Source organism: Trypanosoma equiperdum, assembly GCF_001457755.1.
Source record: "Trypanosoma equiperdum strain OVI genome assembly, contig: ctg_166, whole genome shotgun sequence".
NCBI classification, from domain to species: Eukaryota; Euglenozoa; class Kinetoplastea; order Trypanosomatida; family Trypanosomatidae; genus Trypanosoma; species Trypanosoma equiperdum.
This window is the reverse complement of record NW_027123693.1, coordinates 1-23,918: the sequence shown is the minus strand read 5'-3', so window position 1 is coordinate 23,918 and position 23,918 is coordinate 1. Positions and strand designations below refer to the sequence as shown.

General features: G+C 47.4%; 12 protein-coding genes across 12 annotated transcripts; 8 read left to right on the top strand and 4 right to left on the bottom strand.

The window, feature by feature from the left end:
* Positions 1–495: 495 nt before the first annotated feature.
* On the bottom strand, positions 496–1,359 carry TEOVI_000044100 (NADH-cytochrome b5 reductase, putative; the record flags this gene model as incomplete). Its single annotated transcript, XM_067222658.1, has 1 exon — positions 496–1,359. The coding sequence occupies one exon, from the start codon at positions 1,357–1,359 to the stop codon at positions 496–498; it is 864 nt and encodes a 287-aa protein (XP_067078759.1).
* Positions 1,360–1,817: 458 nt separating this feature from the next.
* On the bottom strand, positions 1,818–2,681 carry TEOVI_000044000 (NADH-cytochrome b5 reductase, putative; the record flags this gene model as incomplete). The annotated part of the gene is made up of 1 exon (XM_067222657.1): positions 1,818–2,681. The coding sequence occupies one exon, from the start codon at positions 2,679–2,681 to the stop codon at positions 1,818–1,820; it is 864 nt and encodes a 287-aa protein (XP_067078758.1).
* A 220-nt stretch (positions 2,682–2,901) lies between these two features.
* TEOVI_000043900 (translation initiation factor SUI1, putative) lies at positions 2,902–4,893 on the bottom strand (the record flags this gene model as incomplete). The annotated part of the gene is made up of 1 exon (XM_067222656.1): positions 2,902–4,893. The coding sequence occupies one exon, from the start codon at positions 4,891–4,893 to the stop codon at positions 2,902–2,904; it is 1,992 nt and encodes a 663-aa protein (XP_067078757.1).
* Positions 4,894–5,135: 242 nt separating this feature from the next.
* On the bottom strand, positions 5,136–6,059 carry TEOVI_000043800 (leucine-rich repeat protein (LRRP), putative; the record flags this gene model as incomplete). The annotated part of the gene is made up of 1 exon (XM_067222655.1): positions 5,136–6,059. One exon carries the CDS (start codon positions 6,057–6,059, stop codon positions 5,136–5,138), a length of 924 nt encoding a protein of 307 aa, XP_067078756.1.
* Positions 6,060–11,856: 5,797 nt separating this feature from the next.
* Positions 11,857–12,399, top strand: TEOVI_000043700 (uncharacterized protein; the record flags this gene model as incomplete). The annotated part of the gene is made up of 1 exon (XM_067222654.1): positions 11,857–12,399. One exon carries the CDS (start codon positions 11,857–11,859, stop codon positions 12,397–12,399), a length of 543 nt encoding a protein of 180 aa, XP_067078755.1.
* Positions 12,400–12,666: 267 nt separating this feature from the next.
* TEOVI_000043600 (protein kinase, putative) lies at positions 12,667–13,587 on the top strand (the record flags this gene model as incomplete). The annotated part of the gene is made up of 1 exon (XM_067222653.1): positions 12,667–13,587. The coding sequence occupies one exon, from the start codon at positions 12,667–12,669 to the stop codon at positions 13,585–13,587; it is 921 nt and encodes a 306-aa protein (XP_067078754.1).
* A 760-nt stretch (positions 13,588–14,347) lies between these two features.
* On the top strand, positions 14,348–15,184 carry TEOVI_000043500 (ribosomal protein L22p/L17e, putative; the record flags this gene model as incomplete). Its single annotated transcript, XM_067222652.1, has 1 exon — positions 14,348–15,184. The coding sequence occupies one exon, from the start codon at positions 14,348–14,350 to the stop codon at positions 15,182–15,184; it is 837 nt and encodes a 278-aa protein (XP_067078753.1).
* A 272-nt stretch (positions 15,185–15,456) lies between these two features.
* On the top strand, positions 15,457–16,683 carry TEOVI_000043400 (uncharacterized protein; the record flags this gene model as incomplete). Its single annotated transcript, XM_067222651.1, has 1 exon — positions 15,457–16,683. One exon carries the CDS (start codon positions 15,457–15,459, stop codon positions 16,681–16,683), a length of 1,227 nt encoding a protein of 408 aa, XP_067078752.1.
* Positions 16,684–17,210: 527 nt separating this feature from the next.
* Positions 17,211–17,564, top strand: TEOVI_000043300 (uncharacterized protein; the record flags this gene model as incomplete). Its single annotated transcript, XM_067222650.1, has 1 exon — positions 17,211–17,564. The coding sequence occupies one exon, from the start codon at positions 17,211–17,213 to the stop codon at positions 17,562–17,564; it is 354 nt and encodes a 117-aa protein (XP_067078751.1).
* Positions 17,565–18,462: 898 nt separating this feature from the next.
* Positions 18,463–20,568, top strand: TEOVI_000043200 (uncharacterized protein; the record flags this gene model as incomplete). The annotated part of the gene is made up of 1 exon (XM_067222649.1): positions 18,463–20,568. One exon carries the CDS (start codon positions 18,463–18,465, stop codon positions 20,566–20,568), a length of 2,106 nt encoding a protein of 701 aa, XP_067078750.1.
* A 517-nt stretch (positions 20,569–21,085) lies between these two features.
* TEOVI_000043100 (Prp18 domain containing protein, putative) lies at positions 21,086–22,378 on the top strand (the record flags this gene model as incomplete). Its single annotated transcript, XM_067222648.1, has 1 exon — positions 21,086–22,378. The coding sequence occupies one exon, from the start codon at positions 21,086–21,088 to the stop codon at positions 22,376–22,378; it is 1,293 nt and encodes a 430-aa protein (XP_067078749.1).
* A 210-nt stretch (positions 22,379–22,588) lies between these two features.
* TEOVI_000043000 (uncharacterized protein) lies at positions 22,589–23,629 on the top strand (the record flags this gene model as incomplete). Its single annotated transcript, XM_067222647.1, has 1 exon — positions 22,589–23,629. One exon carries the CDS (start codon positions 22,589–22,591, stop codon positions 23,627–23,629), a length of 1,041 nt encoding a protein of 346 aa, XP_067078748.1.
* Positions 23,630–23,918: the final 289 nt, after the last annotated feature.

Genomic DNA, 23,918 nt, shown 5'->3' with positions numbered 1-23,918 from the left:
CCCCCCCCCCCCCCCCCAGCGCGGTGTCACCTTCGTGTGGACGATCTAACGCCTTCAAAAAAAAAAAATAGATGATATAATGAAACGTAGTAAAGTATCAGTGGACGAGTCTCACCCATTTTCAAATATAGTCGTCCATTGCACTTCATAATAAAACATCCCCAAGGTAAATTTAAAGGGAAAAAGCACCGATATACGCGAATGTTTTATTCCATCAATACGGGAAAAATAAATAAGGGGTGCACAAGACAAAAGAGAAATACATTTGGTAACGATAACAAAGAAAAAGTTATGATGAAAAACCACTCGCGCGCCCACAGCCAACCTTAAAACAAGCCACTAACGCGGATCAAAAGGCGGCATTTCATACAACATTAAGTATGTCATACAAAACAATTATTGATTTGGTAAAGGTATGTCTTCCTCCGTGCACTCAAGCTTGTCGAAGTTTTCGGCAGCACTCGTAGAAATGTCAAGCTCAATTTCTGTCACATCTCAAAACTTGTAAACCATAGCCTCTGGGTAGCCCAATTCCTTCAGATACCCACTAAGAGGACCTTGTGAACGCCCTTGCTTCTCTCCGCTGATTGTTTTCATAAAACCTGGTGGACCACTAACAAGCAATATCGCCTTGTCAACGCAGTTAGGACTGGGCATCGTCTCTTCGATAACTTTTTTCGTTATATGACCCCTGTAACCTCTCCAATACCAAGGTGGTGACGTCAGCGAATGAAACACAAACAGCTTACCAGGGTTATCGTTGGCCAACTGACCGAAGCGATCCGCCAACAACATTTCCGCCTTCGAGTGGTTGGAACAAACCAATGAGAACTTTGTCGTATTAGAGGGCCTTCCGAGGAAGTTACGGGCAATTTGATACATTGGAGTAACACCAGTACCCCCAGCCAGCATACCAATGTGCTCATACTGACCAGACTTAATATCCATTGTCTTCCATGGGCCCTGAACTTCAATCGAGTCACCGACCTTCATGTTGTGAAGGTGCGATCCCATCCTCGAGTTGGGATATGACTTCACCAGTAACTCAAAACTTCCCTTGTCGGATTCCAGGTTCAAAGGGGTGTATGGCCGCACAACTTCCTTCCCCTTGTCGTCCACATACCGCAGAGTTATACATGATGGCGCTTCGAAATTAAGCTCCATATCCTTTTCAGGAAGGGCGAAAGTGAAAATCTTCGTGTCATGTGATTCATCCTGTACACAAACCAGCTTATACGAGTGATATACTGACTGGGAAAAGGGACTTTTTGCTGCAGCCTTGGCCTCAACCGCTCGATCAACTTTAAAATATCCAGAGGCAACCATCCCAGTAACAGCAGCAGCTGCAAATACCTTCATCTTGAACCCTTTGCTTTACCGATTACAAGCAACAAAAAAGTGCTGATGAGAGTTGTGAGGAGAAAAAAAGTTGACTGCGATTTTCCGCAATATAAAAATATATAGGTTTCAACCCACACTATGAGAATCTAAAAGAAACTTCCGGTATTCCTAAGTGTATATTACAGCGACAACACACCTTTCCCTGTAACCGTCGTTGATCCTTCACCAACTATTTTTAGTGACGTACCCACAAATCGCTCACTCCTTTCTCCTGCCACGATAAGTCAAAGAAAAAACAACGGGTGGATTACCAACCCAGCCCACTATATTTCTTTCTTTTTTTTCTTTTGACATGAAGTACTAGTTGAAGTACCCCCTTAAAGTCACCGGCATGGTGGTAAGTGGTAGATCTGTGAGAAGAATGCCATATATAATTTGGAAGATCCTGACTACCTACTGCAGTATGAAAGACAAAACTAAATTTTAAACACCATTTTCTGTATGTAACCAAGTTCACTTAATACACCTTTGAGGTCACCCTGCTCGGCCGGGCTGGTACCATTCTCTTTATTCCCCGATATTGAATCCAAGAATGGAGGCGGCCCAGAGACAAGTATGATAGAATCCCCGACACGGTTTGGCGCTGGCATCAGCGCTTTGACCATTTCCTTGGTAATGTGTCCGACCCCACCCATCCAGTCCGAAGGCGCCTTGGATAAAACAAAGTATGGCGAAAAAAGTGGGTATGTCTGCATTAGCTCATTCAGTTCATTTCCCAAAAGAACGTCCTCTTTGCGAGTATTTTCATAAATCAGTGAAATTTCTGTTTTGTTATTCGGTGCCCGTAATACATTCCTGGCGACCTGATAAACGGGGGCGATACCAGTATCACTCGCTAATATGCCAATCTTTTTATATCGATTGGATTTTATTGGTACTCGCACGAACGGTCCCTTGAACTCCGCAGCGTCCCCTTTCTTAAGGGAAAAAAGATAATTTCCCACTTTCGAATTCTGGTAATTTTTCACTAATATTTCAAAGTAACCACGCTGATTACTACTGTTGATGGGCGCAAAAGGACGCATAAGAACACTACCATCTTTACCGACGTGCCGCAGTTCCACGAATGACAATACCTCAAGGTTCAAAGACATGTCGGCCTCCGGTAACGCGAAACGAAATACTCTCGTATCGTGTGACTCATCATAAAAGTTCATCAGTGTATATTGACGGAAATCCACATGTGAAAACGGACTTTTCGAAGCTGCACAGTTCACTGAACTAAAGTTATACCAACTTGATGCAAAAGCACCCACTGCGGAGGCAAACAGAGCTTTCATGGCACCTTGCTTAAGGAAAAGTGAGGAGATATGGGGAAAGTGAAACAAAATGAGGTGGACCAAAAAACACAAAGCGCTGCAGTGTAACAAAGCAAATTGACAATGAATTCACAGCCCTCTGCTACCCGCACAAAATTCAACGGCATTTTCACCACCAATTTTTCTTCGAGTTACGTCGTCCTTGTATGCTAAAACAAAAAAGCTGGCTCAATCGGTTACCTCATGCACAGCGTTCAGCTATTAAATGATGGGGGAAACCTAACTCAACTTCCAGAAGCTTTTTTAGTTTTACCAGCCAGTTGCCTCCAAGGTGAACCTCCAAGGCTATTTTTGTCCCTGGTTTCAAATTTTGCATTCCTTTGGACGGGTCAAAAATACTACAAGAAGTAGAAAACTGATGTTTCCACTTATTTGAAAGAGAAAAAAGATCAAAACCAAAATCGTCAAGGTGTTTAACTGCAGTTACTATCTTGTTTCCAGAGCGTTTTTCGGTGTATATTAAGACCTTGGGTAGTGTACCTCTCTTAGTAAGCTGAGTAACTGTAGGGGCTGACGACGATCCGCCAGTGATAACCGCACTCGTCTCAAGAGTTATTTTATGAACAGGCACGAAGAGTTTCTGCAAAATTAGCTCTTCCAGCTCAGTAATCGGAATTTCTTTGACAGAGCCCCTAACCAAAGGTCCAAGAAACTCATCTAGCAACACACAAGGAATCCCTGATCGATCCCCCGAGATGTTTAAAATATTTTTAGATGAAATGTAACTTCTCAGCATATCGCATAACTGTTTCTTCGAGTACAAGTCATCTAGATATTCATCATCATCACCGCTACCTTTATGATTATCAAATTTATCCGACGATCCATTGACTGTTCCGGAAACAACACCACCTTGTTCAAGAAGGATCCCAGTGCACAAGAAAAGTTGTATGTTCAACAAACTTCTTCCCCTCGGAGAATAAAGAGCTTCTACCGATTTGATACGACGCTGAAGCCCCTTCTTTACGCCACCTCTAAGCGCTTGTTGTTCCAGCACTAGACGTTCCTCCTCCTTCAACGGTATATGAAAAAGTTTCAAAAAATCAGCATAACTTCGTCTGTGGGTTCGATAGAGATCACTCTTTTTATTTACGGAAACGATAAAATGTTCTCCCTTCTTCTCTTCGGAAATTATCAAGGTTTCATCTCTCACTGTTAAATAAGACAGTGCTTTCCTGTATTTTGTCCCTTTAAAGTCGAAACGCATTTGCACATTCGGAAATCTTGGATAGTTCGAGAGCAACAGGGGCACAAACTCGCCAACGGGCAGGGGAAGCGCTGACACGTTGAGCTCCCTTATCGCCTCACAAAGTGCAAAATCTAGTACATTATCCTCATCCTCCAGTAAACTCAAAGCAGCTTTCATTACACGCTCATCCTCACAGGAAGCGCCCGCTGCGTCATCTGTCAAGTCGGCCTCTCCGTTGAGACTGGTTTCCCCTCTAGTTCTCTCACAGACAGGGTGCATTTGAGAAGATACGATTTCAACCACCTCAGAATCACGAAATGTTGAAGGAACAACAGATATTGAAGAAGAGCAATACTCATGAAATGCATCGAAGCACAAATTCCACAAGCCATCCTTGTATGAGTGAATAACGTACACACCCTTTCCTCGTTGATTAGAGCCTGCCAGACCATCCGTTGCCAATCCAACAGCGTATGGAAAGAGGTTGCCAAGAGAATAAATAAATACAAGATCACCTTTGCGGACAGGTGTATCGGTCTGGGTTCTCCTTTCAATAATTCCTGGTAACATCAAATGCGCCCCAGAAAGTATAAATCTGGACGTTGGTCCGTGACAGAAAACCCGCGCACCAAAGAGGGAACCAAAGTCGGTGTCTTCTTTTTTGTAATAACACCTCATCAACGACAGCATGAACAGTGTAGGTACGATAGTAAATTGATTTTCCAAACAAACGCTATCCGCATCCTCAGACAAACGATTTACCGATATCACCAACGGTACCTTGTTAATCGAGTAGAGTACTGCGGAACCGCCACCTGAAAACTCCCAGAGGGTGCGGACGACGGAGTCATTCCTCCTCCAAAAAGAATCAAGACAACTTAAGTTATCTTCCCCGACAATGCCATAGATATTATCCCATAAACATTTGGACTCTTTCTTACTTACAGAAACTTGCCCTTTCACGACATATTTCTTGTGAAACATAACTTTTAACAGAAAAAAATAAAAATAGGTGACGAATACAAGCAAATAGCAAAATGTCAATGAATCTATCGCGGAAAATATCAAAAATAATTCACTTCTATGATAGTTACAATGAGCTAAATACACACAGGCAAAACACCTTCGCATTCCTGCAAGACAATATTTCCTACCACGAAATTCCCGTAATCAAGCGATGTACGGGACGGTGGAAATAAGTTTTATATGCCACATCAGATGGAAAGCTACGAAGCGTTCTTTTTCCTGGAATTTCTCCCTTTTTTCATCACACCTTTTGGCGGTTGAGGCACCCTTTTCTCAAGTATTTTGTCAAGAACTCTAAAAAGTTCCTCGGGGATATCATCGTTTTGCCGAAGCCAGAGAGTGTGTAAACTGGTATTGAACTCTTTCACATCGCTCTCACTTTCTTGTAAACCTTCCATGATGTGGCCAAAAGAACTTTGGCGCTCCTTTTCGCTGCTCTCCGACTTTGCCGAAGTAAACTCCTTCAAGGAAGACTCTAAACCCTTTTCAGAACCAGTGTACAGCGTAGTTCCTGCAGAAACAGCATCGCGAAGCTCAGGTGAGAGCAAGTCCACAACATGTTCAAGTGCAGAAACTAGTTTGTAAGCACCAAGGAACGTCAGTCGGTTTCCACGTAAGTTTAATGTTTTAATCTTTGATGAGCTTGGAAGCGAAGAAGCGAGCGCCACCGCACCAGCATCATGTATACCGTTACAAGAAGCATGCAGAGACTCCAAATTCCCAATACATTTAGAGGCAGCAACCGCTCCCCTATCACCAATGTAGTTCCCATTGACATTCAAGTGTTTCAAACACCTGTTACGTTTGATACACGAAAAGAATCTAACGGCCCCTTCCTCTTGCATATCACACATAGACAAATCTAGGGAAGTAACGGTGTGGTTCAGTATCAACATTCGGCCAATATTAACGCATTTTTCGGGCCCCCAAAATGTTGAGGAGCAGCACAATTTTATTCCCCATGGCTCTGGGGGGTTCAAGTATCGGTTGCAAGCTATGGCAGCCTCCTCGCTGGGTCTCAGACGCCATTTGAAACTGTTTGGAGCATCAGGGTCTGGGGGTGCTGTGCTTCCCTCAATCGTTTCAATCGCCCTCTTGTACACAGATTCAACTTCTTCTATCATTCACCTAAAACAAGTAAACAAGGAACAGAAAGACTAAATTGTTATCTTCATGAGCAATAATAATAATAACAACAAAAGGTGGTACCCTAAGCGTAAACCTCGTTGCTCTCCACCACACATACACAGAGAAGAAAATGGCGATGGCGGGAAGCAATCACAAGATGATCTGCCTGTGGCTGACACCATTTCTTAGACCCAAGTAACGGATACGCTAAATCGACAGTAACAACAGCAAAAAGGGAAAGAAAAAGAGAGAGATCTTGTTGAGCACAACGCATCTTTTACCACTTATCAGGAGGCTCTCCCGCACCACCAAAATCCCACGACCTTACATTCCCGGCCCGATCCGGGGGACTGGACAAGGACGAGCACGGGAGCCTCAATCATCCACTTTCCCTTCAGCGGAGACAGAGTTGTGAATATTCAAAATGAAAAACGAATCTCAAACTTGATATACAGATGCGGTCACATGCGCATGTGAGCATGAACGTCTGCACATATATGCAAGAAATGTAGACAAATATTTTGACGAAAACAAGGGGCGCTGACAGCGATTCGAGGCCACCAAACCTCACAACAAACGACTGTCGATGCGCGGAAAACGGCAAGAACCAGTGCGAACACACGCGAAACACGCCACCCGCGCCACAAGGCCAAATAGGCACCCATCCCCGGAGAGGCACGACTCGCCCAACGGATCACGGACCACACACCCTCAGGGGAAACCGCAGTTAACTAGCCGTTCCGGCCAGGTGCCAACCACAGCCGCGCCACTCAACTACCAGCGAGGATGCGAGCAGAAGAGGTCACACAAGGGGAAGGCTGTACTAACGCAGCAAGGGGGCGTGGAACGCACTTGCAATCGGGAAAGCGTCTGCATCAGCAGGTCCCCGAATGTATGCGCGCGGGTACCCAGTAACTGCTAACGTTGAACCTGTCCCTCCCCCTCCTTCCGACTGAAAATCGAAGGGAAAGGGGGTAGCGATCTCTGGTAAATGAATCGGGATACTCGAGAAACGGTCTTAAAGTGGCCAACGAAGCATCGCAGCCAGGTATGACAAAAAAGATTGAGCTCAGTCTCTCGCAAGCGCGGTCTCCCCATCAAACTTTCCGCGTACTCCAGTGACAGTGGTCAGAGAACATCCACCGAGAAAGGGGCTAAGTAAACACGGTTGTGAACCCGAAACCGTATGAGAAACCATCCACAAAAATGCCGCAAATATCAAAGACAGAATTTCCAGGGGTGAGGAGCCGTGAACCCCGAGCCGCTTACAACAAGGAAACCGAAGTTGGCATCAAGCCGATTGCCCACACGAGCTGCGCCAGCAAGAGAAAATGTATATGAATGGGGATTGCAGAACCACAGTACACTGGTAATTCCAGCCGCTTCCACGTGAATCCTGGGTCCGGTTCGCTGCCTGTGTGGAGAGAGCCAAGGATTAGCGGTGCTTCCCACCTGGGGGGAAATGGTCTCCTCCCCCCTCGGCATCACACGGTGCAGGGGCCTGCCACGCCTTCGTGCGACACCGTTTGGTCATTGGCCCCTGGGTACGTGCCAGCTTGCATCCAGAAGAAACTCTGTAGCAAAAAGGAAGAAACGCTTTCTGGGCTGCATAACTGCCGCATGGGGCACGGCATAATACCTAAAATATTTTGAGAGGGGCGATAAAATACCATTGTTGGGGGTGGGGAGCAAGCAAGCTCGCAGAGGTGACACCATTCCGAACAGCAACCGTGAGAAGTACCCTCTGTGAGTCGGTCAAAGCTGATTTCCAGGAGAATAGAAGATAACATGGAGTAGTTGCTTCCATTAAGGCGATTGTGGTTCATACCAGAGCAGCAAGCGGCAGGCGCACAGGCTTAGACGTTTGGAAAAGCAAGCTGGAGGAATTAGAAAGCAGCGGCTGCCTTCATAGATCATGAAAGAACGGCCGGTTTAATGGATCATGGGCGCAGAATTGCAGTCCCGAATTGCCTCAAAGGGCGTCCCTACTTCACAGGATATATAGAACAGTTTCCACATAATCGAAAATTGGAAATGAAGATGGGAAATGTGTAGCCAGGAGACTTCTTCGATCTTTGCGGTGCGACACAAATTTGTCCTCGGATCACTTCTGCTCACTGTGATAATGGACGAACCAGAAGGGGTGCCGACCGGAGCGCCGGGTATATAGGCATAGCTTCTTTGCAAGCAATCTAATCATCATTCGCCTTGGCGCAGGTATAAAAAGATAATTTCGGCAAAAAAAAAAAGGGCGGCGGAGGATCCACAAAAGAAGTTGCCAAAGTGAGGGCCATCCCATGCTCTGTGTAGAGATTGAAGATGAAACCGCTAAGATCAATTCACACCACTCTTCGACCACACAAAGAAACTTATGCTGCAGCGTATGTTTCTGGTAAATTTTTGCCTCACCTTTGTGTGAGAAGATTCAATAACGCACAAGTGTGAGAACTGCATACACGAAAACTAGTTTATAAAGCCAACGAGTGGGGAAGACGTACCAAAAGAAGTTAGTCTCATTCCAATGGCAGATCATTTATTCAAAAGGGTGCCAGGCCCCTGTATATATATATATATATATCCGGAGGAGGAGAGGCAACTTCGAGTGTCCGCAAAAACAACTTTACTCGTAAGAACGATAGGTGTTAAAGTAGATTCAAGGGGGAAAGAGCAGATGCCGCAGAAGATTAAAAGTATAAACAAGCAAAGAGGAGAGTGAGGAACCTTGGATGATACGCCTACCAGGGTTGGAAGCACTGGATGGCAACGCCAGACAATTCTTCGGGAGCTGCGAGGCCACATTGTAGAGAAACGAAGGACGAAAATACGCGAAAAGGCGTGTTCCGTGGACGCTTCGATGGCGACACCGCCATACAAGATTGCGGAACCAGCAGTCCCTCACCTCCCCCATAAAATCTAACATAAGCGCGTTCATTAGACGGTGTGGCGGAGTTGCCGGCAGGGGGCTTATTGTAGGGAGTCCATGCACATCCGCTACAGTGGTCACCTGTGAGGGTACTAGGCGAAGCATGTGAGCCGAAAGCGCTGTGGAAGGGGATCCGGCGCTTTGTGGAGGCCTACCGCGTTTCCCCCGCCACGTTTTTGAAGTTTAATTTCACAGGTATGGAAGAAGAAAAGCCGCAAACCCTTTCCAAGGTTTGAACAAATACAGGTTGGAGGGGCTGAGAATCACCATTAGCTGGAAAAGTAATGTCTGAGACTTCCGCTGAAGCAGAAGTTGCTGTAGACGCCATCACTCCGGGTACAAATCGGCTTGGCAAAGGAGTTTGTGTAACACCAACGTCCCAGAATATAGCGTTGCTAAGGAAGTACAAAGCAAAAAAAAACCGGTTTTGGGTGGGGCTGAGTTGTAAGGCGGAGAGTGCTCTTCGCTTTCAGCGAATAGTAGACGGAGTGCTCACAATGGGACATGTGAAGATGGAAGGTGTGTTGAAGAAAAAGCAAAGGAAGACGGGGAAACCATCGAGGGTAGTTTCGGAAAGGACTGTAAAGACATGTGGAAATTCTGTATCCGACAAGATTGGAGGACGGAAACTGAGAACAATACGCCATTTCTTTAAACACGAGTAGGTGACACCAACCTAACTGAACTGAGGCACCGCTTCCCCTTCGCGCTTCAGTGACTAGCAACCTACCCCTGTACATTTCGCTTGCGGGTGAATGGTGCCTCTCTTCCTCTCCTAAAAAGAAGAAAATGCTCAACGCCTGTTTGCAACTTTTGGTGGCGGTTCACGACCATTGAAAGGGTTTGCTAAAGTTTACTCCGCACTACTAGAAACCTTTTTAAGTGTTTTTTCATTCCTCCGAAACTATTTTTGTTTCTTGAGCTTACAGTATGGAAGGTACAATCCATTTTTTTCCAGCATTCACCAAGTTTGGCCGCTGTTGCAACCTATGCGACGCCGTTTCTGACAACTGTTTTGGGAGGTAGTATGTTCGCAGAAAATGTTCCTCTTTCCCCGTTGACGCCGATTGTTTCAATACAGCGGTGACTGTCACCGTGTCCTAAGTGTAACCTAAGCAGTGGCGTTGTCCTTTGCAAGCCTTAGTGGAGTTGGTTATTGAGTTGAGCCCCGGAAGCCAGTGGTGTATGTGCCGTTAACGGGCCTCTTGATTGAAGTGCTGCCGCGCGTCGTCCTTACGGTCGCCACACTGGTATGCCTTAGGTCTCCAGCTTGCTTGCGTAGTGGCTAGGGGGGCTCTGACGGTTTGAGCTCTGAATATTGTTGGAAATTGGGTAGCTTCTCTCCCTTCCCCCGCCCCCCTCCGAGTGAGGTCGCTGCAGTTGAGCCGGCTCCCCCCAGAGAACTTGAGGTCGGCCACGGACCCCGCCGAAGCCGATTAAAAGCCTTTCCCAGAAGGTGCGTCAGCCACATCGCGAGCGGGCGGGGCTAGCGGCAAGGTGAAAAGCAAAAAGGGAGACGGCACAGCCAAACTTTGCGTAACACGGATAGAGACCCGGCGTGCTAGGCATCTCCCTCGGACATTTGAGGCAGAAGTATTTTTTTAGAGGTGCGGACCGTTGGTTTCCGACGAAACAGGTTGGTCTTTATATCCTCTCGCGGATGGTTAGTAACTCCTCCCAGTTGTGTGTAGCTGGTTTTGCGTCCTTGATCACTGTTTTGTGTTTTTGGTGCGCTCGGTACGCCGATCAGGAAGCCCGGAGGCGGCGGTGGTGGCAGTTTTTTCTGGGGTTGATCACCCCTTTGAAGGTTCGGGGGCAGTCTCGCTGCAACAACTGTGTCCTCAGAAAAAACGGGGTCCGGCGGAGGTTGACCCTGGCGGCAGCCTCTATACTGCTTCCCGGCCGACAGGGTGCTGCGTCATTATTGCTCGCTTTTTTTTTTTTTGGGGGGGGGAATGACGTTTCTGTTTTGTCTCTCTCTTTTTTTTTTCGGATTTAGCAGCGGTGCGTTGTGCCGCCTTGGGGTGGTTTGCCGCGTTCACCGCTTTCAGGGCCGTGACAGAGTTTAGATTGAGGTTGGGTTGCGCGCGCGTACCTCACTCTCCACTGCCCCTGCGACGCAGCTGCCTTGCTAGTTCCTTTCCTTTTCGTTTTTGTTTACAAAAATGACGTCGCCACAACTCGGGTGAAATCAGGCTCCAGCCGACAGCCCCGCGCTGCGGGAGATGGACTCTCCGCCCCCTTTCTTTGTCTAAGGGGCGGCGGAGGCGTAGTGCCTGTCGTTGGCAGGTTGACGCGTGCAAGGGGAAAGCCGGGCGGTCTCGTTGATGTGCGCTGACGTGCGTTCTCTGGGCGCTATCCGCTCTCTGGCAGTAGGGCGCGCACCTTTCGCTCCTGCAGGAATTTTCTGTTGCTTTAAGTTTTCAACACCCTCCTCACTTCTCACTGCTTACCCACGCGTTTCTTGTGGGTTATGGATGAAAGGAAGCGGTGGGAGAACTGTAGTTATTTTATATCTGTGTGCTGCGTTTCCTATATTCTGTACCTGCAGGGCGGCGGAGGGATGTTTGAGGACGCCGATTCTCCTTCTCTTTGCCGCTACCTTGTACACTTTCAACTATTCGCCCTTTCTGGATGGAAAGACGTAGGAAACCCCATTTCATCTGTTATGTTTTGGTGTGGTCTTTTTTTGTTCAGCACCCGTTTAGTAATTGTTCCGAATCCTTGTTTCTTCGTAGGGTGCGTCCGGACGTTTTACACTTTATATTTGTAGCCCTTCATAATTACTTGTCTGTTTCCTCGCCTCGTAGCGTAATTTGTGTGTAGTGTGCCCTCGCCGATTTGACATGCTCTCCTTCTCGAAATAGAAGATGGAATACCAAGGTTCTCCACAGCAAGAGGAAGGCGACGCTGCGCTTGCTAAGCGCCTCCACGAAGAGTTAAACGGTTCCGAAGCCTCCGGTCATCAAGAGCCAAGTGACCAAACTGGAGGCAGGCGACAGGTGGAATGCCCTATGTGCTCATCGGTAAGTGTTGTTGTTGGTGCCGCTGATGGGGTTCAGCAGGTTTGTGAGCGCTGTAAAGCCACTACTCACGGTGGTTTTGCAAGTGGTGAGGATAACGAAAATTATAGTATGCAAAAGCTGTTGTTGTGCAATATTTGTCAATCCTACAACAGGGTTCCAAAGGGTACATTTGATGCCATCCTCTGCGGAGCATGCGGTAATCAATTGAAAGCTGGGGGATCGGTGACTGAGAATTTGTCACCCGAAGATACACGGGTTCGGACGCAGGAAATTCGTGTGCGGTGCCCTAAGTGTTCTAGTATTAACACGGTAGAGGCCAACACTGATGCACTTAGTGTTCGCTTTGAATGTGGTTCGTGCCGATATGCTAATGAAGTTTTTTTTTAGTGATTAGGTAAGGGAAGATGTAGCGTTTGTCTTCTAGATACTCCTGTGCTTGCGTAGGTGTTTTAAACGAAAACACACAGAACGGGGGTTCATTGCATCAAATTTACCTCAATATTGTGTAACCACAACGGTACTTGTGAGTGTACGCTGACCACCTTAAAACCTTATCGTTTGTTGGAAATCTGTTTAAATATTTGTAGTGTAGAAGGTGGAATCTCGCCTGGGGCACTTTTTGACGCTTGTAACGCTGTAGAAGCTGCGCATTCCATGGGAATAGTAGGAGAGTATGAAATATTAGAAACTCTAGGAACTGGTGCATTTAGCAAGGTAAAGTTGGTGCGGCACCTACCCACGAATGTGTATTTTGTTGCCAAGATCATCCAGAAGAGCAATCAACAGGTAGAAACGGATGTCAGACTGGAAATATCGATCCTTCGGAGGTTGAGACATCGCAACATTGTGCAACTAATAGAAATTTTGGAAAGTTCTAATAACTATTACATCATACTGGAACCCGTCCTTGGTGGCGATGTTTGCAGTCTTGTATTGTCCCAAGAGGGCGGCCTTGCCGAAGATTTTGTTGCCAACCTTTTCTTCCAGCTCGTGGCAGGGTTGCGTGCATGCCACCAAAATGGAGTTGCTCATCGAGACTTAAAGCCGGAAAATTTGCTGTTAACTGGAGAAAAAGTACTGAAGATATCAGATTTTGGGTTAAGCCGCCTGCACAAACAAAGTAATTTCCATGCGGAAGCGGAAGAATATGCTCATACTCTTACAGGCACTTTAGCGTACGTTGCGCCTGAAGTCCTTGATGGAAATTATGATGCATTTAAAGCAGATATATGGTCAATTGGATGTATACTTTATGTTATGCTTACGGGTCAGTTCCCCTTCGGCCCCACAACCGATGCTTGTGAGCTCGGTGAGCGAATAAAAGATGGCAGGGTCTGTGAAATGCCCAAGTCAGTTAGTGAAAATGCACGGGAGTTGACAATGTGGCTATTGTCCCGTGATCCGGCCAGTAGGCCTTCACTGGATGAGGTGGCAACTCACGCATTTCTTAGACAACATGTCCCTGCGAAGAACATTATGGCACTTACACGTAGTAGACAAGCGAAAATATTGGCGCCCGACCCCTCAGAATTTAGTAGCGCAATACCGGAGGAGAAACAAGTTGCAAACAGCTAACTACCTTGGGTGCATAAGGTCAACTAAGAGTACTTTTTGTGGCAAGTGCTTTCGAGAACTGCCGGAAAGGGGTTTGACATTCTCATATGACAATTTTAAGAAGCTGATTACCCGTGGTATTTTTTAAAGGCACAACCCTTATATGAGAATACTGAAACAATGCGGTCCTGTTTACTACGCAATTCTGTTAACGCGCCTGGTGCACGGGGAAGGGGAGCGAACGTCTGAGGAATGTTGGATGCATGCATGAAGTTGGACCATTAAAATTGAGTCTGATGCAAACATGCGTGCACAAATGTGGTGAAATTAAGAAGAAAATCGTTGAGAAACCTTTTGTTCGTTCCTTGCGCCCCAACGCTGGTGGAAAATGGAGTCTCGACGAAGGTGCTTCATTTTCTTAATAAAACTCTAGAAGTGTTGCGGGGGTACACTTTCCTCGGGAAAGCTGTACCGGAACCACTTGACTTTGACCGCATACATCGAGAAGGAATGAACCGCTGTGTGAGCAAGGCTTTTTATATTTCTTTTTTGATCGAATTATCTTTAACCGTTGTGTTGTTTAATGCTTTTATGCTTATTTGATTTACGCCTGCTGATGACTATTGGCTGTCTCTAACCGTATGCTACGCACTGATTCGGGCAGTATTTCACTTTTATCCTTCCTGATTCCTTTTTTTGAAACTAACCTAACCCTTTTTTATTGAAGGCCGAAGGGGGCAGTTTTTAAGCGTTAACTACCCGAGAAAGGGGGAAAAATACAATGCCAAGACCTGCCCCACGTTTCGCGATGGGGCACATGCTTCCTCATCGAAGTAATGTTGGTTCCCAATTTTTGCATACCCAAAGGCACGGATCCCGGAGCACTTGGTACAAAAAACACTATTTTTCCCTGCGTCCGTTTGCAATCCAACGCCATCACGGGACTACTCCCCGTATTTTACTTGATCGCAGTTTATGGAAATCTCTCTGGATTACCAAATTGCAACTACCAGATATTAACAGGTGGGAACGTGTTGTAAACAGCCAAAGGGTCACCGAAGATCGTTATGCTTTCGTGGAGGAAGAGGGTGTGATGCACAAGGTGAACTGGGGTCTTTATTGTGAACGGCTCGAAACAGAGTTGACTGTCACACAAGAGAGGCTTCCGCAACACACACTACTGATGAAAGCAGCGCCTTCTAGTTGGAAAAAATTGGATATCGATATTAGTGTTATTCGTGGCCTATCCTTACGTGAAGCAATGGCACAGTGCAAACTTTCGTTGCGCAAAGGACACCAGATTGTCTTCCGTGCTCTGGAGATGGCGCAACAGGGAGCAGAGGCAAAGGGCCTTGACAAGGAGCATCTACGCGTAGCTCACATTTCATGTTACCCTGGCCCAACTGACAAACAGATTGATATTCGTAGCAAAGGCTATTACGCCTGGAAGACAAAAAAGTCGTCTCATTTGGTTCTTACTTTAGCTGAGGATCCTGAGATGGTGCTTCCTGACCGTACATGCCTTCCGTATTCTTCGCTAATGTCAATGAAGCGTGCCGGGCTTTCCGCCCAACCTACGGTAATTGACGTACCCGCTATTACTGCGGAGGGCATTTAGCTAGTTTAAGTAGCAGCACATTACTTGTGGGGTAAAAAAAAAAGCCTGGCTGAACAGTTGGAGAGATGTGCCAGTGACTTAGTTGCGTACTACTTGGTGACCGTTGTTGAAAGAATATTGGGTGTTTTCTCCTATCGAAATAACTTATATACGGGTCTTCACTCATTACCCCGGTTCGTGTGAAAGCTTTCTGTAATAACGCTCGTTCCCTTCGTTTTTTATTATTGAAACTTCGGCAACCATGCGGGAGAACGGTATGGTTTACAGGTGTAATGTTTAGGAAACGTTACAGACCCCTTGACCCTGCGGAGGAACGCTCTGTGGGTGTCGAGCAGGCGCTTCATGTTGGTTTTCTGAGGGATGAACAGTCGTATTGCTTCAGGTGGCCGGATGCCCCGCTTACGGCGATGCTGCGGCGGTCGGACGATTCCCTAGTTCTAGGCATGCAGAGTGGCTCCGGTTCCGGCACTCAGAACGCCGTTGTACTTCCTCCTGTACCAAGGTTGAGTGCCGTGTTAGCTGAACACGACAAAGCTGAATTGTTTAGTTCCCTCTCTACCAACAATACAGCTATTTCGTTTTCAGCCGATTCCTCTTCGGCAAGTGGCATCGTGCTAAATCGAGGGAAGCGGCAGTTCTCGGCACCGGCGTCGACTTGTGTCGACGATAGCGTGTTCTCTTTCAGTTCTTTCCAAATGAAAGAGTTGGAATCATCGGGTGCTTTAAAGGCTTTCTATGAAGCTCATGCATTCTCAACAGTTTCCGCTACGGGTGATGGATGTGACAAGGTGCTAAAGGTTCTGGCAAGACGGAGAATGGAGGAGGAAATAGTACGTTTGGAGTGGCGTGCGTATTATGAAACGGAAAAGGTATCTCCCGCAATACAACGAATTTTGCTTCTAACAGTGGCGGTGCCCTTCCTTGATAACTTCGAAAGCAGCGTACTAGCCTCTACCGAAGGTGAGGCAAAGTGGCAGCGGATTATTTACGAACTATGGGTAAAATGGCGGATTGGATCCGTGAAGGCCGGAGAAGTAGCAACTGCATCTGATGGTACCCCGTGGGGGGCGCCATTGTTACCCGGCTCTTTTGTATCCTCCCTTTCAAGAGAGTACTTCACAACTGTGGGCCCGGACCGCAGTGGTGCACTTAGGGGAGTTAGGGCTAACGATGCTAAGGGTGCTGATGGCGAAGGCTGTCAAGTGCTCTCTTCGGCAGCAGTGGGACGCCGAGGTGCGTACGGATATCTTAGATGGCGCATTGATCTCTACGAACCTCGACTGCGCGCGGTGCCTAAAGAGGGCGATGATGAGTATGGGTTGAGTAGTTCCACCAAACTTGTGGGGGCTGCCGAAGTGAATAATATTGTTGAAGAAAAAGTTCCATCAGTCCTGTGTGATGTGAGGCTTGGTGGGCGTGTTGACCCTCTCGACGCGCTGGCATTAACCGACATCCGCAGCGATGTGGGGACTTGGAGACAGTGGCTTGCTCATGTGTGAGTTGTGTGACCCTTTGTCGCCGAAGTAACTACTCATTTGTTAATGGCACGGTCGTCCTCGCGGGTTAATGTACGCACACCCTCCAATAAACGTTGGAGAAGCTGTGAAATACCTTCTGATGTATAGCACATAAAGTGGCGTCTCATATGTCACCACAAAGTGGTGTTGTTATGTATGCGCTACACGCGGGGAAGGTAAAGAATGGAGGGGATGGCATGTACGATGCTAAACCGGGCTACGTCATTTTTTGAGTTTTTTCCCCATACGTCACGCAGTTGGTGGGCACGCGACCAGTGTTTTCGTTCGCAGAGCGGTTTCTCTTAGTTCTTCGAGTTCACCACTTACTACTATCAACGCTTATTTCATCCATTCCTTTGTTCCCCCTCAGCAAAGCGAAGGCTAGTGAGACCGACCAAAAGCGAAAACCTAACAAGAAACGGTAATATAGAACTGACACGGGTGGTAAAGTGGTGACATTGAGGAGTGAATAAAAAGTGGCCAAATCATATAGAGGCAAAGACAGCCAAATGTCTAAAGCTCCTTCGCAACCAGCCAAGAAGTGGATGAGCGCTCGCACCCTTGCGAAGTCGGAAGATGCGACTAACCGTAAAAGTAATACGGCGGCCCCAGCGTCTCAACCTTCACAACAGCCGGCGTCGGTTATGCATGAGCGACCTACGCCGCCTCCTCCGGCCCCAGTTCAACTGCCTCAATCCGTTTTCTTTGAGCGACAGGAAGCGGTTGATACGTTAAGTAACCTTTATCGCAATGCGCAGAGTGTTAAAAAGATCGAAACCGGTCCAGCTGCGTTTGAAGCACGGGATATCTCCAAGGTTCATGAGGAGTTAATGGATTGTCTCAGGCCGGCAGCGGCGGCATAGCACGACCAATGGCTGCACATGGGATGTTCTTGTCGTCCAGACGAGCTTTTCGTGGTGTTTTCACTATTGTGACCGGGTTTGATGCTCCACCTTAAGAGGAATAAAAGAGAAGATGAGGAAAAGAAAGTGTACAGGAAATGAGTCATGAGGATTTTGGGGGAAGGTAGAAGAGAGAGCACACATCAGGTGTTGTAATGAAACCTACTTTTATTGTTCCCCACGTCGCTTCAACTTTCTGTAGCCATCACTATTTTTCGGTGAAGCCTTGCTAGTGAGGGACGATTTGAACTGTTTGTAGTGCTTATTGTAGTGTCTTCTTCGTGACTCTCACTCTGTTCCCTTTATTTTTTTCATTCTTTTCGTTGCCTGTTTAACGTTTTCCTTATTATAGTTTGCTGGTGGCTCAGGGTGCAGAGTAGAAAGAAAAAGACTTTGGCGTTAACCATCAGGCGGTCCACTCCATCGCGAGAGTGCATATACTTGAGGGTACAAGACTCACTCACTTGTTCGACAGTGGCTCGTGGTAAGGTTCGTTTCGAGCGAACTGATCTTAAGAAAGGGGGATAAGTTTGTTTGAAACACTGCTCTTTGTCCAGGCATAAAGTTAGAGGGGGTGTCGGAGCCTTTGGACGGTGGCAGGTACCAAACTAGCTGCGGAGTTTGTCGTGCGCTGTTGAAGACAGGGCTGAAAAAAAAAGTGGTGGATTGAGCTCCAACTCGTGGGGTTTACATGTTATATTTTCCAGAACAATGCTTCTTTTTTTTTTTTTTGCTTTTGTGCCGCATGTGGTTGCTTTCTTTATATATATGAACAGTTTGGAACTGAAAATCATATGACAGTGAAGTTTTTAACCCACTTTTTTGTAAAAATAAAAAAAGGAAGAAAAACGTGGAGCGAATGGACGGGGATGATGGCATGCCGCCGTCAGAACATTCTGGGACGCCGTTTTCGCAGTTTGAAGAGGACCAAGAACAGGAGGACCTCCTACGGGAAGAGATACCGGAGGAGGCAGGGGAATCGGAGTTGCCCGAAGGTGACGATCAGACAGACATTGCCTTGCTGCCGAATGACTCGGAATATGCCGCTAACACCAGTGAGCTGGAAGGCTTCGGAACTGAGGTAAGGACTACCGATATGGAGCTGGAGGATTCGGTTGATCCTGAGCTTGACATGGTCGGGGCGGAGGTTGCTCCGGTCACGAAACCAAGTGAATCTGTCGAGGAGCTTCCGCTTACGGCGCAGGCTGTGGACAGTGAATTGGCGGATGTGATGCCGGAACGTGAACAGCCCTCTTATGGTGTACAGACTCAACTGGATGTCGAGGACATTACAGAGGAGTCTTCACAACAACCGACAGCCGAGAGTTCAGAAGTAGAAGCACACCAGTTGTCTCCAAATGAATATATAGTGTCCGCTGATATTGAAGTCAGTGTTTTCGTTACAGTGCAGCCAATGGGGTTTCAAGTCACCGTGAAAGCACCTGGGGGGAGTAGAGGCGATGTTTATTCAGGATTTTTGTATGAGTGCATTGCCTCGCGGTTTGGTGTACATCCGGAGTCATTGCGGCTTCGATGGCGTGGAGAACGACTTCGGTTTGGTGTTACAGTTCCTTATGAAGCAGGTCCAGGTCCGCGGGAGGGGCGGCTATGGATTGATGCCTTCTTCAATGAAGGGATGATACCAGAACATCTAATGTCGATTGAGAAGGACAACCACTACGTGCGTTGTGTAACGGTGCGTGCGCGTTTGGAGCAAATCGGACCTTCAGACCTCATTTCTGCCCGTCGTCGCGGTTTAACTTTTGACGAGGCCATTAATGAGGTGCGGGAAAGTACTAAGCCTCAAAACTATATGACCATATCTATTGTGCATGATCCAATGGGGATTCGGCTGCCTTTCCTGGGTGGTTATCGCCTAAAGAAGGATCATTCCCGAATATTTCGTCATGCTGCCACACAACTTTCTTCTCCTGGGGACACAACTTTGGCTGATTTGCAGTATGGCCCTATTGTACGGAATAGGGTGTCAAGAAAAACTCAGACTTACGGGGTCTCCCGAAGCACTCAGACGCTTCGAGAGGGCCGAACACAGACGGCGCGTCCGGATTACGAGGTGGACGAGAAATTTGACGAGGCGATAACAGCAAAACCTTACTTCTCCTCCCAAGAGCTTCTCGCTTTACAGTCGACAATGATTGTTGTGATACAGAAAATGTACCGGAAGTGGAAGGCGCGAAGGGTCTTCCGCGAGGTTGCTGCCTTGCGTCAGGACTTCCTAAACAAGGCTGCACAGCAGGCTGCCGAAGAAGAAGCCGAGAAACGCCGCCGTGAGGAGTTTGAACTAAGGCGACGAGCGGTTCCCCGGACGGCGGATGATTTCAAGACACTCCGGAAGGAATTAGAGGCGTGGCGCGCGGCCGAAGCGGAGCGTATTTTGGCTGATACTAGTCTTAGCGAGGCGCAGAAACGCACCGCGCTCACCCATCTCACGAACAAGGAAGTCAAATTACTCAGAGAGCTGGAGACACTTCGCGGCACCGTGCTCAACAACCGGCGCATGCACCGTTTCGAAACTATCTTACAAGCGATGACGTGTGCCAAGGATTGTGGGCCCGTGTCTGTCACCACCCAGGCTGCTGAGCGGGCATGCGAACTGCGTCAACTCTACGCTTCTTTCACTGAACCACCAAAAACGGTCGAGGGGCGTCTTGATATCCTTCTTCACGTTAAATGGACTGTGAAGGAGTTCGATGTGCCCCTTACTCGCCAGATAGTAGAACTTATTGACCGTGAAGCCGATCTCCTGCAAAGGGGTCGCACTATGTGCTCACTAAAAGGGCTTCATACACGTCTAGAGAATTTATTGAAGCGTTTCATTGCCACCCCAGAATATAACCCCGCCGTCGAGGAGGTGGTAAGAGGTCCAAAATTTGGTGTCGCCGACGGCCTCGACGCTCCGAAAATTTCGTCCTCTCGACGTTTGAAGCCGTCAAACGTGCTGTGATTGGTGAAGAATTGATGTTGGTAGGACTTTACAGGAGTATGGAAATACACATTGTGGACGAAGAGAGGGTAGAATGGAGTGTTTGCAATCTTCTCTACTTGCACAGTGCACATTACTGGTGTGAGTGAGAAATCATGCTTCCTTTCTGCGGAAATGGATGTTGTTGGGCGTCTTTACTCTTCCCTTATTAGACAGATATGTAAACAAAGATGTTATGTACATTTTACCATTTTTTTTTTTTTTGGAAGGAGCAAACGGTGCAACTTAGTCGGATACTTCTCTCTAAGTGGAGCCGGCTTCCCCTATCTTCTTTGTTCCATGCTTTCCGTCGTCGTACCACTAAAGCTTAGATATTCCCTCATTTACAATAGGTGAACACACTTCTTCGTCCGGCGGTGACTCTTTCCGGTGCGAGGGGACTAAGGGAGAAATCTACAGCTGGGCTCTTGATAATAAAACAACTTGTCAGACCTGCCAGGATAGCAATAGCGGCCCACTTACGGTTTTAGGCGTGTGAATGAGTTTTGATGGCCTTCGGGGACGCTTGAAGAAAAAAACGTCAGCCCCTACAACAGACGGATTAGGGGTCTCGGGGAATTCAATAGATCTTTCAGATTCCGTCTACGCGGCAGCCGTGCAAGAGGCTTGTACCAACCACCGAAGTCGTAAACGGCAGCGCTCTCCGATTAGTGATGTGCTAACAGAACAACTGGTTGGGGAAGGTAATGCGGGAGGAACAACCTCCACCCCTGCCGTAGCTGAGGTTTCTATCACTCCGGTCGCACGTCCAAGACATCTCACGGAGGAAGAATTTCTCGAAAGATGTGTGGTGTCTGAAAAGGCATTGGGAAGGTGTGTTGAAAGGATGTCTCGCGCGCTGGTGGAACCAGCCGTTTTCGGCAGTCTGGAGATAAGGGACCAAGACATCGCTGGCGACGACGTTGTGTTGTTGGGGTCTCGTGTGAGTGCGTTGCCCCTCCCACTCTGTCGTTTCCTTGTCCAGAGGCTACAGTGCGTGTCTACTTCTTCAGTTGTTTCAGATGCGGCATACCAGGAAGAGGAGTACAACTTGTTGTTTGCACTTGGAGAGGTGGAGGCATGCCAACGGCAGGCGTGCGTGTCCATCCCCGAACAACTTGAAGGACTTATCGCAGTGCTACAAACTTACTGGCTTGCGCTATGCCTATATTGGCGAGCTGCTCTCTGTGGTTCCGTATCAGGAAACCCCTCTCACCAGGGCGGTTGGTCGTATGACGTCTATTTGCTCCAACATCACGCTTTGCCTGATACGGTGCGACACACGCATGGGAGGCAGGTGGCCCTTGGGCTGGAAGCGTGGCGGAAGGCAACCCGTGTCCGGCAGGATGCCTTTGACTTTCTGGCACTGGTGCTGCATGACATGTTAGTTCTTACGCGTCGCCTGTTGAGGGGAGGAGTTTCAGGGGTTAGTGATGAGGAGTCGTGCGCGATTCCCGTGGATATGGCGAAGAATCTCTTTCTGCTGCAAAAGCTCCTGCGTAGTCGTGATTTTCCAGGTTGCCGACAGCTGTATGTCGACCTTACTCTGGGAACAGCGAATTGGAAGCTGGGTCTATTTTCAGGTGGAGAAGTGCACATGCGGCGCTCGATGGAACGCATTGAGCGCCGACGCATTGCCCATTTGCTCCACAACGAGAACGCACTACGGCTTTTGCATGCTGTGCGCGAGTTAATGGACTTCGTGCAGCAGCACGAGGCAGTGTTACAGGACTGTTTTTTTTTTACCTTCAATTCTGATGAAAATGGGCCGAACAAGGAAACAGCGGGATAACTACTAGCAGTCAGTTGCCACCTTCCTGCTGGTACTGCCAAATAAACATTTCTTTTTATTCCCTTTTATATTCTTGCTTCCCCCTTGCGATGTCTATGTTATCGTGTCGCCACCTCTTTAACTTGACCCTTCTTCACTTCCGTTAAGATTTCCTCACTGCGACCGTGGTCCTGACCACCGCAACAAAATCAATTTAAAGGGTTTGAGAGGATGCGCGACTCGGGTGTGGCAACCGCCACCACTTATGTGGCACCTGTTGGGGGCCATGTGCATCCCAGTCTACAACGGTACATGCCCGGGCAACTTCCAAAGCGGATGAAACGGCTGTGTACCGGAGAAACAAACTTAAAAGTCCACAACCGAATGCACATGGATTCAATTCGAACTGAGATAGCGCCTATTTTACCGTCTTCAGAACACCTGCGACAAACCCTGCTGCCCTCTATCACGGTACAGAGGGCCGCTGGAAGAAGCAATGTAACGCCACGCGCTGGCCCGAAGGAAAAGCAACCTTCAGGCGTGAATGAGTCTTCGGAGGCCAACAACAAGAAAAACGAGGCGGTTATGGGCGTCTGGTGTAGACTTCCCCACGAGGACGAGGTTGTGGTAAGATCACTCGTTGAGTCCAATAACAAGGGGAAGCACAATGCATTTTCCAACGAAGCATTTTACTTCGGCAGCCACCATACAGGGGGTGCGGGCCAACTTGAATACGCTCATCATAACATGACGCACAACAACAACCACTCCGTCTCAGCATGGAAACAGCGGCAGCACTACCATCCGGATATTTGGCACACTAGAGCCCAACAACATCCACCACCAAAAAAAGAAGCGAACACCACAGAAGAAATGCAAAAACATTCAATCCACGGCACACAAAACGATGAAATACGCGGTGAAAGCACGCACTCTGTACACCCAAAAGAAAAATGTGGAAACGTCGAAAAAGAAATGACAAAAAAGGCGATGGATTACAATGCTGCCAAAAATAAAAAATATGAAAACCTTAGCTGGATACAAAAAAGTACAACATTCGACACTAGCAAAATGACAGCGCCGAAGCTACGTTTCGAGCTAACTGATTACCACAACACAATGCCAATAACACAAACAGCGCCATCTACATCTCAATACATCGAAGAAAGCAGAAGATTCGAAACAATAAACGGTAAACCACTTACAACAGACAACGACAAAAAGAACATCAAATACGCTCGAAGAAGATACGACACCACCACCAAGCATTAATCAGCCATCAAAAAGAAGGGAAAATAAATCAGAAATGTACAAATTACTACTCTAGAAAAAAAGAAACAAAAGTAATTACAAAAAAAAATTAAAATTAAGTCAAGATTCCCTTTCTTCATTATCTCTGTTTGCTTTCTTTCTTTCTCCTTAACCTCTCGCTCCTCTCACAATTCTGTACCCCTAGTGTAAAGCAAAATCCAAAGCTACACCTAGTTTTCTATTCATCCAATCTTTCGTGCAATCCGTCGTTTGAAGCAATGGCAACACCCAAACAGGCAGTGAAGAAGGC